The sequence below is a fragment of the Lepus europaeus genome, chromosome 7 (genome assembly GCF_033115175.1).
Source record: "Lepus europaeus isolate LE1 chromosome 7, mLepTim1.pri, whole genome shotgun sequence".
Classification (NCBI taxonomy): Eukaryota; Metazoa; Chordata; class Mammalia; order Lagomorpha; family Leporidae; genus Lepus; species Lepus europaeus.
Genome location: NC_084833.1, coordinates 59413997 through 59429299, shown reverse-complemented (window position 1 = coordinate 59429299; position 15303 = coordinate 59413997). Strand labels below are relative to the sequence as shown.

General features: G+C 38.5%; 2 protein-coding genes across 2 annotated transcripts in view; both read right to left on the bottom strand.

Moving 5' to 3' along the window:
• FHIP1B (FHF complex subunit HOOK interacting protein 1B) overlaps positions 1 to 15303 on the bottom strand; it is a 157089-nt gene that overhangs the window by 18138 nt on the left and 123648 nt on the right. The window lies entirely within an intron of this gene.
• LOC133764480 (olfactory receptor 56A1) lies at positions 11390 to 12331 on the bottom strand. Its single transcript, XM_062198157.1, has one exon. It carries the CDS (start codon positions 12329 to 12331, stop codon positions 11390 to 11392), a length of 942 nt encoding a protein of 313 aa, XP_062054141.1.

Genomic DNA, 15303 nt, shown 5'->3' with positions numbered 1-15303 from the left:
CCCACTGGAGAAGCTGTAGGCCCAGGGGATCCCTCACACACACTGCCTTCTGGGTAAGGGGTGAAGTGGCCAAAGAGAAACTGGTTCTCTTCCCCTTCTAATGCAGCTTTCTTGAGATTTGCAGTCCAGGAAATTTTTCTATTCTCACCTCCATGTTCTGAGAATTTTTTTAATTCAAATTGCAGATGTTTGCTCCTTTCTTTTTTCTTTCTTTCTTTCTTCCTAATATTTTTGATTAACACACAATACGTGTAAATTTTTATGAAGTACAGTGCAATATTTCATCACATGTATACAGTGTAAACTGATCAAAATAGGTGATTACCATTTCCATTTCTTCATATTTTCTTTTTTTTTTATTTTTGACAGGCAGAGTGGACAGTGAAAGAGAGAGACAGAGAGAAAGGTCTTCCTTTTGCCGTTGGTTCACCCTCCAATGGCCGCCGCGGTAGGCGCGCTACGGCCGGTGCACCGCGCTGTTCCGATGGCAGGAGCCAGGTGCTTCTCCTGGTCTCCCATGGGGTGCAGGGCCCAAGCACTTGGGCCATCCTCCACTGCACTCCCTGGCCACAGCAGAGAGCTGGCCTGGAAGAGGGGCAACCGGGACAGGATCGGTGCCCCGACCGGGACTAGAACCCGGTGTGCCGGCGCCGCAAGGCGGAGGATTAGCCTAGTGAGCCGCGGCGCCGGCCCATTTCTTCATATTTTCTTTGTGTTTGGAAACTATGTCCTCCTCTATTTCTTCATACAAGACGTAATACATTATTGTGAGGGCTGGTGCTGTGGCTCACTTGGTTAATCCTCCGCCTGTGGCACCGGCATCCCATATGGGCACCAGGTTCTAGTCTCAGTTGCTCTTCTTCCAGTCCAGCTCTCTGCTGTGGCCTGGGAAGGCAGTGGAGGATGGCCCAAGTGCTTGGGCCCCTGCACTTGCATGGGAGACCAGGAAAAGGCACCTGGCTCCTGGCCTCAGATCAGCGCAGCGCCGGCCGTGGCAGCCATTTGGGGAGTGAACCAACAGAGGGAAGACCTTTCTCATTGTCTGTAACTCTGCATTTCAAATAAATAAATAATAAAATAAAAAATAATAAAAAACATTATTGTGAACCATGAGACAACTTCATAAAGTTTATGGCAAAAAAAAAAAAATCTTGCCTGTGGATAGTTTCTTTTTTTTTTTTTTTTGGACAGAGTGGACAGTGAGAGAGAGAGAGAAAGGTCTTCCTTTGCCGTTGGTTCACCCTTCAATGGCCACTGCGGCTGCCATGCTGCAGCCAGCACACCGTGCTGATCTGATGGCAGGAGCCAGGTGCTTCATCCTGGTCTCCTATGCGGGTGAAGGGCCCAAGCACTTGGGCCATCCTCCACTGCACTCCCGGGCCACAGCAGAGAGCTGGCCTGGAAGAGGGGCAACCAGGACAGAATCTGGCACCCCGACCAGGACTAGAACCCGGTGTGCCAGCGCTGCAGGCGGAGGATTAGCCTATCGAGCTGCAGCAGAAGCCTGGATAGTTTCATGTTGGACATCCTTGAGGAAGACTGAAGCTATGGATCCCTTATTCCACCATTTGCTGACATCACTCTTAAGCACTGTTATTCTGAGATCATTAAAGTTCTCTCTTCCTTGATTTTAGTGTTGTTCCGGATGTCCAGTTTTACAAGGAAGGGTAGCAGTGACCTGGGCATGCTCATATCATTTTTAAGACAATCGTTTTTAAATTTCTCCATTTTGATGACTATGAAGTATTTGATAAAGAGGTACACCATACTAAAGATTTTTCTTTAACTTTCAGAAAAAATTTTAAATTATAAATGGGTATTGCATTTTATCATTTTTTTCTCCATTCTTAGAGATAATCATGTAATCTGCAGCAATGTATTAATAGAAATTATAATGACCAACTATCTGATATCAAAATTATTAGTTTTCCTGGAATGGAACTTTATTAATTTAAATGTGTCATTTGATTCATTATTCTGTTAGAATAATTTTTCATTAGAATGTTCACTCGACACTCATCTCAAGCCTCTAAGGCACCACTGAAAGCAGACAGTCCACTTAATATAGAGCCATAGTGTAACAAGAAAAAACACCACAGTGAAGAAACCAAATATCTCCAACATGCCAAACAACAAACGCAAAAACCAAGCTAACAAGAACAAGGAAGACACTATGACACCCCCAAATGAAAAAGACACCCCAATTCAAGATTATGAAGATGAGGAGATTGAAGAAATACAAGAAGCAGATCTCAAAAAATTGATAAGAACATTAAGAAGTTCTCAAAAAGAAATTCTTGAACTACAGAAATCCTTCATGGACAAGATAGAAAATCTCTCTCGTGAAAATGAAATATTAAGGAGGAATCAAAATGAAATGAAACAACTAGTAGAACAAGAAATGGTGATAGTGACGAGAAATCATAATGAAATGAAGAATTCAGTAGATCAAATGACAAACACATTAGAGAGTCTTAAAAACAGAATGGGCGAAGCAGAAGAGAGAATATCAGACTTAGAAGACAGAGAACAGGAAAGGAAACAATCAAATCAAAGAAAAGAAGAAGAAATCAGAAATCTAAAAAATACTGTCAGGAATCTACAGGATACTACTAAAAAACCCAACATTCGGTTTCTAGGAGTACCTGAAGGCATGGAGAGAGAGAAAGGATTAGAAGACCTTTTTAGTGAGATACTAGCAGAAAATTTCCCAGGTTTGGAGAAAGACAGAGACATCCTAATACAGGAAGCTCATAGAACCCCTAATAAACATGACCAAAAGAGATCCTCACCACGACACGTCGTAATCAAACTCACCACAGTGAAACACAAAGAAAAGATCCTAAAATGTGCAAGAGAGAAACGCCAGATTACTCTCTGAGGATCTCCAATTAGACTCACAGCTGACTTCTCTTCAGAAACCCTACAAGCTAGGAGAGAATGGCGAGACATAGCCCAGGTACTAAGAGAGAAAAACTGCCAGCCCAGAATATTATATCCTGCAAAGCTCTCATTTGTGAATGAAGGTGAAATAAAGACCTTTCATAGCAAACAGACATTGAAAGAATTTGTCGCCACTCCTCCAGCCCTGCAAAAGATGCTTAAAGATGTGTTACATACAGAAACACAGAAACACGGTCACCAATATGAAAGAAGGTAAAGGTAGGAAACCTCACACCAAAAGATCACAGGAATCTCAAACCATATATTAGAAAGTATCTTTGGCTAATGGCAGGGCAAAGTTACTCCTTCTCAATAGTCACATTGAATGTTAATGGCTTGAACTGTGCAGTTAAAAGACACCGATTGCCTGATTGGGTTAAGGAACAAAACCCATCCTTTTGCTGCTTACAAGAAACCCATCTATCCAACAATGATCCATACAGGCTGAGAGTGAAAGGCTGGAAAAAGATATACCACGCCAACAGAAATGAAAAGAGAGCAGGCGTAGCCATCTTAATATCGGACAACATAAACTTTACCACAAAAACTGTTAAGAAAGATAAAGAGGGGCACTATTTAATGATTAAGGGATCCATTCAACAGGAAGATATAACGATTATCAATGTATATGCACCTAATTACAGGGCACCAGCTTATTTAAAAGACTTGTTAAGGGACTTAAAGGGAGACTTAGACACCAATACAATAGTACTGGGGGACTTCAATACTCCACTCTCAGAGATAGACAGATCAACAGGACAGAAGATCAACAAGGAGACAGTAGATTTAAATGACACTATAGCCCAAATGGATCTAACAGATATCTACAGAACTTTTCATCCTACATCTAAGGACTTTACATTCTTCTCAGCAGTACATGGAACCCTTAGAGGATTGACCACATACTAGGCCATAAAGCAAGTCTCAGCAAATTCAAAAGAATTAGAATCATACCATGCAGCTTCTCAGACCACAAAGGAATGAAATTGGAAATTGGCAACTCAGGAATCCCTAGAGCACGTGCAAACACATGGAGATTGAACAACATGCTCCTGAATGAACAATGGGTCATAGAAGAAATTAAAAGAGAAATCAAAAATTTTCTGGAAGTAAATGAGGATAACAGCACAACATACCAAAACCTATGGGATACAACAAAAGCAGTGTTAAGAGGAAAGTTTATATCAATAGGTGCCTACATCAAGAAATTGGAAAGGCACCAAATAGATGAGCTTTCAAGTCATCTCAAGGATCTAGAAAATCTGCAGCAAACCAAACCCAAACCCAGTAGGAGAAGAGAAATAATTAAAATCAGAGAAGAAATCAACAGGATCGAATCCAAAAAAACATTACAAAAAATCAGCCAAACGAGGAGCTGGTTTTTTGAAAAAATAAACAAAATTGACACCCCATTGGCCCAACTAACTAAAAAAAGAAGAAAAAAGACCCAAATCAATAGGATCAGAGATGAAATGGGAAACGTAACAACAGACACCACAGAAATAAAAAGAATCATCAGAAATTACTACAAGGACTTGTATGCCAGCAAACAGGGAAATCTATCAGAAATGGACAGATTCTTGGACACATACAACCTCCCTAAATTGAGCCAGGAAGACATAGAAAACCTAAACAGACCAATAACTGACACAGAAATTGAAACAGTAATAAAGGCCCTCCCAACAAAGAAAAGCCCAGGGCCAGACGGATTCACTGCTGAGTTCTACCAGACATTTAGAGAAGAACTAACTCCAATTCTTCTCAAACTATTCAGAGCAATCGAAAAAGAGGGAATCCTCCCAAATTCTTTCTATGAAGCCACCATCACCTTAATTCCTAAGCCAGAAAGAGACGCAACATTGAAAGAGAATTACAGACCAATATCCCTGATGAACATAGATGCAAAAATACTCAATAAAATTCTGGCCAATACCATCAAAGAAGGAGGTACCCTTCTCCGAAGGGAGGAGAGAACCTCCACTTTGACTATGACCCTATCGGAATAAGATCAAAGTCAGCGAACTCTAAAGGCTTCCATAGCCCTGGCAACTCATGACTAGAGCCTAGGGAGATTGCTGACGCCATGAACAGGAGTGTCAAATTGTTAGATCAGCAACAGGAGTCACTGTGTACTTACACCCCATGTGGGATCTGTCCCTAATGTGTCGTCTAAAGCCAAGTGATGCTATGACTGGTACTGAAACGGTATTTTTATACTTTGCGTTTCTGTGTGGGCGCAGACTGATGAGGTCTTTGCTAATTATATACTGAAGTGATCTTCTGTATATAAAGAGAATTGGAAATGAAAAAAAAAAAAAACAACCTGGTGTTAAAATGGAAATGGCATAGAAAATTAATTAATTTGAAAAAAAAAATTATGTAGGATCTCTGTCTTTAATGTGCTGTACATTGCTATTTAATGCTATAATTAGTAATCCAATGGTAGTTTTTTCACTTGATGTTGCTATATGGGCAAAAAGTTGAAATCTTTGCCTAATATATGCTAAACTGATCTTCTGTATACAAAGAGAATTGAAAATGAATCTTTACATGAATGGAAGGGGAAGGGGAGCGGGAGGGGGGAGGGTAGCGGGCGGGAGGGAAGTTATGGGAGGGGGGAAGCCATTGTGACCCATGGGCTATACTTTGGAAATTTATATTCATTAAATAAAAGTTTAATTAAAAAAAAAAAAAATTCTGGCCAATAGAATGCAACAACACATCAGAAAGATCATCCACCCAGACCAAGTGGGATTTATCCCTGGTATGCAAGGATGGTTCAACGTCCGCAAAACAATCAACGTAATACACTACATTAACAGACTGCAGAAGAAAAACCATATGATTCTCTCAATAGACGCAGAGAAAGCATTTGATAAAATACAACACCCTTTCATGATGAAAACTCTAAGCAGACTGGGTATGGAAGGAACATTCCTCAATACAATCAAAGCAATATATGAAAAACCCACGGCCAACATCCTATTGAATGGGGAAAAGTTGGAAGCATTTCCACTGAAATCTGGTACCAGACAGGGATGCTCTCTCTCACCACTGCTATTCAATATAGTTCTGGAAGTTTTGGCCAGAGCTATTAGGCAAGAAAAAGAAATTAAAGGGATACAAATCGGGAAGGACGAACTCAAACTATCCCTCTTTGCAGATGAAATGATTCTTTATTTAGGGGACCCAAAGAACTCTACTAAGAGACTGCTGGAACTCATCGAAGAGTTTGGCAAAGTAGCAGGATATAAAATCAATCCACAAAAATCAACAGCCTTTGTATACACAGGCAATGCCACGGCTGAGGAAGAACTTCTAAAATCAATCCCATTCACAATAGCTACAAAAACAATCAAATACCTTGGAATAAACTTAACCAAAGACGTTAAAGATCTCTACGATGAAAACTACAAAACCTTACAGAAAGAAATAGAAGAAGATACCAAAAAATGGAGAAATCTTCCATGCTCATGGATTGGAAGAATCAATATCATCAAAATGTCTATTCTCCCAAAAGCAATTTATACATTCAATGCAATACCCATCAAGATCCCGAAGACCTTCTTCTCAGATCTGGAAAAAATGATGCTGAAATTCATATGGAGACACAGAAGACCTCAAATAGCCAAAGCAATCCTGTACAACAAAAACAAAACCGGAGGCATCACAATACCTGATTTTAGGACATACTACAGGGCAGTTGTTATCAAAACAGCATGGTACTGGTACAGAAACAGATGGATAGACCAATGGAACAGAATAGAAACACCAGAAATCAATCCAAACATCTACAGCCAACTTATATTTGACCAAAGATCCAAATCTAATCCCTGGAATAAGGACAGTCTATTCAATAAGTGGTGCTGGGAAAATTGGATTTCCACGTGCAGAAGCTTGAAGCAAGACCCATACCTATCACCTTACACAAAAATTCACTCAACATGGATTAAAGACTTAAATCTACGACCCGAAACCATCAAATTATTATAGAGCATTGGAGAAACCCTGCAAGATATAGGTACAGGCAAAGACTTCTTGGAAAAGACCCCAGGAGCACAGGCAGTCAAAACCAAAATTAACATTTGGGATTGCATCAAATTGAGAAGTTTCTGTACTGCAAAAGAAACAGTCAGGAAAGTGAAGAGGCAACCAACAGAATGGGAAAAAATATTCGCAAACTATACTACAGATAAAGGATTGATAACCAGAATCTACAAAGAAATCAAGAAAATCCACAACAACAAAACAAACAACCCACTTAAGAGATGGGCCAAGGACCTCAATAGACATTTTTCGAAAGAGGAAATCCAAATGGCCAACAGACACATGAAAAAATGTTCAAGATCACTAGCAATCAGAGAAATGCAAATCAAAACCACAATGAGGTTTCACCTCACCCCGGTGAGAATGGCTCACATTCAGAAATCTACCAACAACAGATGCTGGAGAGGATGTGGGGAAAAAGGGACACTAACCCACTGTTGGTGGGAATGCAAACTGGTTAAGCCACTATGGAAGTCTGTCTGGAGATTCCTCAGAAACCTGAATATAACCCTACCATACAACCCAGCCAACCCACTCCTTGGAATTTACCCAAAGGAAATTAAACTGGCAAACAAAAAAGCCATCTGCACATTAATGTTTATTGCAGCTCAATTCACAATAGCTAAGACCTGGAACCAACCCAAATGCCCATCAACAGTAGACTGGATAAAGAAATTATGGGACATGTACTCCATAGAATACTATACAGCAGTAAGAAACAACGAAACCCAGTCATTTGCAACAAGATGGAGCAATCTGGAAAACATCATGCTGAGTGAATTAAGCCAGTCCCAAAGAGAAAAATATCATTTGTTTTCCCTGATCGGTGACAACTGAGCGCCAAAGGGGAAACCTGTTAAGTGAAATGGACACTATAAGCAACAATGAACTGATCAGCTCCTGTCCTGACTTTAGATGTACAATGTAATACTTTATCCTTTTTAGTATTTGTTGTTGTTGTTGTTGTTGTTCTAGTACTATTGGTTGAACTCAGTAATTAACACACAATTATTCTTAGGTGTTTAAATTTTAACTGAAAAGTGATCCCTGTTTAATCTAAGAGTGGAAAAAGAGAGGGAGGAGATGAACAATTTGGAACATGCTCAATCGGACTGGCCGCAAATGGTGGAGTTAGAAATGTGCCAGGGGATTCCAACAAAATCCCATCAAGATGGCATGTACCAATGCCATCGCACTAGTCCAAGTGATCAATTTCAGCTCACAATTGATAGCTCTGATAGGTCTAAGAGTCAAAGAGATCACACAAACAAGACAAGTATCTGCTAATACTAGCTGATAGAATCAAAAAGGGAGAGAAAGATCCAACATGGGAAGTGGGATACACAGCAGATTCATAGGATGGCAGATGTCCTAAACAACACTCTGGCCTCAGAATCAGCCCTCAAGGCATTCAGATCTGGCTGAAGAGCCCATGAGAGTATAGCAGGCATGGAAAGCCAAGATATCATGGAAAAAAAAAAAAGACCTAAATGAATGATCTCTGTGAGTGAGATCCCAGTGGAAAGAACAGGGCCATCAAAGAAGGAGATACCCTTCTCCGAAGGGAGGAGAGAACTTCCACTTTGACTATGACCCTATCGGAATAAGATCAAAGTCAGCGAACTCTAAAGGCTTCCATAGCCCTGGCAACTCATGACTAGAGCCTAGGGAGATTACTGACGCCATGAACAGGAGTGTCAAATTGTTAAATCAGCAACAGGAGTCACTGTGTACTTACACCCCATGTGGGATCTGTCTCTAATGTGTCGTCTAAAGCGAAGTGATGCTATAACTAGTACTGAAACAGTATTTTTATACTTTGCGTTTCTGTGTGGGCACAAACTGATGAGGTCTTTACTAATTATATACTGAAGTGATCTTCTGTATATAAAGAGAATTGGAAATGAAAAAAAAAACAACCTGGTGTTAAAATGGAAATGGCATAGAAAATTAATTAATTTGAAAAAAAAATTATGTAGGATCTCTGTCTTTAATGTGCTGTACATTGCTATTTAATGCTATAATTAGTAATCCAATGGTAGTTTTTTCACTTTATGTTGCTATATGGGCAAAATGTTGAAATCTTTACCTAATATATACTAAACTGATCTTCTGTATACAAAGAGAATTGAAAATGAATCTTTACATGAATGGAAGGGGAAAGGGAGCGGGAAAGGGGAGGGTTGCGGGAGGGAGGGAAGTTATGGGAGGGGGGAAGCCATTGTAACCCATAAGCAATATCTTTATTTACATAGATAATAGGGAATTGAAGTTTCAGGGCCACCCAAGAAGCTTACCCAAAGGTCATATATTGACCTTTATTTGCAAAATTCCATAAAGTGAAAGCAAGGGCCACTCTATTTCTTGGTCCTTGTCTACTGGTTCTGGTGAGTACATTCTATACCTTCTTAAATCAAAGACATTTAAATAAAGTGAGTACTAGTACTTACTTTTTATAAAATATTATCTTTTTTGTTCTATGAAATGTCTCCTGAATGGCAACTTGCAAGCATCTTACTTTATTTCCCATTTCTGGACATCACTTCCCTTCCCTCAGTCTTAAAATCTATTTTCTTCAACTTTCTTAGATTTGCTTTGGAGTCTCCAAATCATCCTGACCTCAGGTCCCTTAGAGGGGCATTCCCTTCTTTGTATCCATAGTTTTTCAAAGGCACTAAAGCTTCAGCTGTTGAACAGAGCTCTCCCAAATGTGGAGAAGGATGGAGCTTGTGTAGCCACAAATCCAACGATGAGATCAGGATGGAGATAGAAGTTGGGATTCTATACACTAAAGAGTGACTTCAGCTTGTCAGAATGGAATCAAAGGGGCTAGATTACCCTCTAACTTGTAACAACTAAAAACCAGAACAAATTATGTAAAATAATGATTCTTAAGGCTGCGGACATCAAGTAATAGAGGATTGCAATCCCTGAAAGACAAGAAAAAAAGAAGATGAATCTCTACTGGAGATAGATTGTTCAGTTTTATGGAGAGAGATTCTAGGCCACGTCAAGGGAAGAGTGAGTTCAGGGAGCCTGACAGCCTTCCTGCTTTAAGGAGAAAGAGATAAGATTCAAGCCAGTCAAGCTGAAACAGTTCACAAGGCAGAATATTGGAGAAGAGAGAACTACATATTAAAGGGAATTTCAGAGATTATATATAGAGAGGCCCTTTTGAGTATTCAACAGAGTGCTGATCAGCAAATGCCTTGAGGAAACTATTCAAAAATATTTGAGCAAACAAAAACAGAAGAACTCACATGATACTGTAGCAAACTCTGGGATGATCTTTCAGAGATGTCCAAATTGAGGCATGCATGTCTTATCAACTAGCTGCTGGGTGAGAGTTGCCCAGCTTAAGGAGTAGGAGCAAGAACTTAAATGAGGCAGTTTACTTCTTCAAGGGCAGTGTACCAAGAGGAACACAGCTTAAATCCATCAGCAGCCAGATCTCTGGCAGCTGGGGAAGAGTGCCCAGATCCTGAAGGGGATTCTAACCATGTACAGCATCCATTGCAAGATTTGAGAGTTTTATTACATTATAATGTCCAGAGTTTAACTATTTTCCATACTTATACACCTCTCACTAGAAATTCTTGAGTTCCAGATTCCAGACCACATGAGATGAAGCTTTCAATATAAAATAAAATCTCCAATACCACCACAGTCAATTTTGCTACTGACCACATACCTGCTCTTCTCATTTCCCATCTCTACCTCCATGTGGGTTCTCAGCATCCTAGCCTTTTCATAAAAAGTGTACAGATGTGTGAGGCTTCTGCTGGACATATACTGGTAAAATTGTTATTATTATTTTATTATTTTTATTATTATTTCCCTTTTGTGAAAGATGCTTGAGCTGTGATGGTCAGAAAATATAGTGATGACATATCTGAGTTCTGTGCCTCCCCTTGGATCTTTCTCAATCTGAAGGCAGCAATAGATTCATAATAATGACACAAAGATCACGATTTAAAGAGCAGAGCTAAGAGCTTTCACTCATTTGAGAAAGGAGTGCTGTAGAATGGAAAGGCTAGGGAGTCAGACCTGTGCTGGAATTGATGCTCTACTATTCACTAGAGAAAATAGTTGTGTTTCTTCCCAAATTTTGTCTAAGGTATAAAGTGGGAAAAAAAATCCTACTCTACACAATTTTGTGAGGACAAAACCATTTTAAAATTATAAATATTAAGATACAAAGTTGGATATTATATTATGAATTAGACAAATGAATTTTAGTTAGGTACTAAGAGGTCCACATTAATTGTTGACACTATAGGGACAGAAAGTAGGCATGAAATAATCAGTACCTGAATATTAATGTATTTTCTAGTGTAACAGATCCTGAAATAGAGGAAATAGTATAACAAGTGTCTCTATAGACCACCCCTCTCTGTATTCAAAGCCTCCCCTTCAGCAACTTCTGAAATCCCTGTTTTAACTCTTTGGTATGAAATCCATACACAATAGGGTTCAAGGCAGGAGGAATAAGGTGATGAAGGACATTGAGCAGGATCAGGATGTCCATGGGGACACTCTTTCTGGCTACATTTGTCAATACAACCACCAGCAGGATGGTGCTGAAGAATAGAATGAGGATGAAGTGGGAGCCACATGTGCTCAAGGCTTTCACTGCAGCCCCCTCAGCTTTGAACCTAAACACAGCCCTTAGAATGAAGGTATAGGAGAGGAAAATGAGAATGAAATCTGAGCCCAGCAAGGTCCAACCAGTCACAAATTGGTAGATTCTGTTAAGTGTGAAATTATCACAGGAGAGCCTGGACACAGACAGGTTGCTACAGATGCAGTTCTCAATGACGTTCTTTCCACAATAATGAAGCCGAGCAGAGAGAATGGGGACAGGTGAAAGCAGTAAAAGATTTCGAGCCACAATGAAGACACTAGCTTTGGCCACAAATTGGTTAGTAATGATGGATGGGTACCGCAGTGGGTGGCAGATGGCCACATAGCGATCAAAGGCCATGACCACGAATGTGCAGGACTCCATGGTGAGAAAACTGTTCATGATGAACATCTGGAGGAAGCAGGCAGAAAAACTGATGGACCTGAGGTCAAACCAGAAGATGGCCAAGACCTTGGGGATGACGGTGAGGCAGAGTACGATGTCCAGCAGAGAGAGCAGGCTGAGCAAGTAGTACAAGGGTTCGTGCAGAGAAGCCTCCAGGGAGATGGTGATCAGGAGGATGGCATTGGCTCCCATGGCCACAAAGAAGAGGAGGCTGAGGGGCAGGGACAGCCAGTGCTGCCAACTCTGGTAGTTAGGGAAGCAGATAAGGAGGAATTCAGAGACCAGAGCCGTGTTGTTGCTGAGTAATTTCATGAGATAAATCCTAAGATGAGGAAGTTTCACCTGTATTTATGGATGATATGACACAGGAATCAGATCAATAGAAAACAAAGCTGTCAAAATATTCACCAACACATTCTTATTCTGAAGATGTATATATCTATAAGACTAATCCCAACTAAAAGGAAATTCAGTTAATATTGATATGAATGGGAAAAGTCTTGGACATTATTTCTGAAGTTAATTTAGAAAAAATAAACTAATATTATAGTAAACAAAATATTTCAAAGAAAAATAATGTTACCTCATTTAAACATGTTGTAAAGCTACAAAAATGTTTCCATGTCATACTAACTTGACTAATTATAGATCTCATAGGTTTGAAAAACTTGCTAGTTTATAGAGTAATACAGAATTAGTAAATATGCCATAAAATGTTTCTAACCATACAATCTTTCAGTAAGTATTGTTGACCCAGTTAGATAGTGGTAAAAATTCATTTTTCCTTACCTATTATCATATACCTAAGTAAATTTGAGATCGAAAATTTTATGATATACTCCCAAACCTATTATAAACTAGAAGAAAATAAATGTAAACATTGATTAAATATAAAGAGGACATCCCTCTTAGTACCTGTCATTCTGATTGATTACAATTCTGGCACAACCCATCCTGAACATATTTAAATCCAGCCAGTACAAGTGTAATGCAGTGTTCCTATAGAAAGTTGTGCTCAATAGCACATATTTTCATTAAAATTTATGACCACCAATCCCAAATAATTTATGTACTCACTAAAATAATTTTTTCTCATTTATTTATTACTTTACCCATTTCAGGAATTTCTCAAATTTTATTCAAATGCTAAATCTCCTCCTTTTTTGGGTAACTTCTCTAAGTGCTTTCCAGTGACAGCAGAAACATTGGATACAAAGTCCTCCATTTCCCATAACAGACTCATAAGCTCATCGATATCCACATCTTTGTGTTCTTCTTTACATCTAGTAGACCTAGAGAGCTATCCTTCCTCCAAAGGGCAATCCCTATACCTTTGATTTAGATTCTATCTACCTTGACCTTCTTATGAAATTTGGCTTATTAATTATCCAGTTGATCTCCTATATATTCACCCTCTCCTAGCCCCTTCCCATGGATATTCACAATGTTCCAACCTCTCCTATTTTAATCATCATAATCCTATTTGGTATTAAGATCATAAGTTCATTTTTGAACAAATATACTAAATCTTTTTCTTCTTCCTCCTTCACAATCAAACTTAACAGACCAAAAGAAGCAAAGAACATCTAAAAGAATAAGTAGTTGTTGGCTTTAGTAGTCCAATTTATAAGTGAACAGTATGTGAACAAATGACTCTGAGGATGTGGAAATAGAGCAAACATAATGCCATAGGCATTTTAAAGGAGCAAATGTAATGGCATGGGCAAAGATTAGACAAGTTAACCTAGAAGAAGAGAGGGTAGAAATTCTAAAATTGCATTGTCTGTCCTGACATAAATGACTAGATAAATTTCACAGAACAAATACGCTTTGAAAGATTTTCAGTATGTTGTGGAGACACAGATTATATATTCAATTTTGATATGTTAAGTTTATGGAATCTGTAACTATTAAATTATGTATGACATGAAATATTGAAGTAGCTTGAACTTATTTGAATGTTTAAAGTCAAAAATAAAGCATTGGAAATCATCAGCGCATACTGAATAGTTGTCAAAACATAGACTTCATAAGCTTACTTAAGGAGAATATATAGATTAAAATACAAAAATAACCCCATAAGAATGGAACCCTGAAAAACATTGAGATGTAAGTTTATTATCAGAAAATGTAAAGAGACTGAAAAGGAGACCAAAAAAAAAAAAAAAATGACCAGCGGCATAAATGAATATAATATGGAGTGCTCAGATGTGCCCACAAAAAGAATTTTAATAATGGAAGAAATCATACATTATATTTTGCATTAGGAATTGAAGAACAGTTTTGTGGGAAGAGAAACAGAAGGCAGAAGAACAAGACAGCGAAACTTGAGTAAATGGACACAGGTAAAATGAAGAGTTTGTCTGAAATCTTTACTTCAGCAAACAGCTTTATATGAAGGGAAAAGCCAGTGCAGAGATGTTAACGCAGGGATTTTGTTGTAAGGTTAATAAAAGAAATTTGAATATTCTTAACTTAAAGGGCAATAGACCATAGAAAGAAAAATATTAATGGTAAAAAGAAAAGGAAGTAAATAAGAGAAAAATCCATAAGGAAACAGTTATTATTACTATTTAAATACTCTTTAAAACACATAGGTGTCTGATTTTCTTTCCCTTCTTCCCAATCCACCATAAAATCTCTGAAGTATATAGATATTGGTTTTTTTTCTCTTTTTATCTTGGGCCGTTTATACCTAATGCTGAACAACACCTGAGATTATGATGTTGCCAGAAGAAAATACAGTGGAAACACTTCAAGACATTGAAGTAGGTGATGACTTCTTAGATAAGACCCCCAAAGCACAGACAACAAAAACAAATTATATCAAACTCGACAGCTTCTGTACATCAAAGAAAACAATCAATAGAGTGAAGACACAGCCAACAGAATGAGAAAAAAAGATTTGTAAGCTACTAATTCAAAAGAAATTTAATATCCAGAATATATTGGCAAATCAAAAAACTCTGCAACAGCAAAACACAACAAATCCAGTTAAGAAATGTCAAGGGATCTCAATAAAAAGTTCTCAAAAGAAGAATCACGAATAGCCAACAAATACTAAAAATAAATAAATAAATAAAAATGCTCAATATCACTAACCTTCAGGGAAATGCAAATCAAAACCACAATGAGATATTAGTCATCACTGTCAAAATGGCTATTATTCAAAAGAGAGAGAGAATAACAAATTCTGGCAAGGATGTAGAGAAGGGAATTCTTACATGCTGTTGGTATGAATGTAAATTAGTGTAGTCACTGTGGAAAACAGTAAGGACACCTTA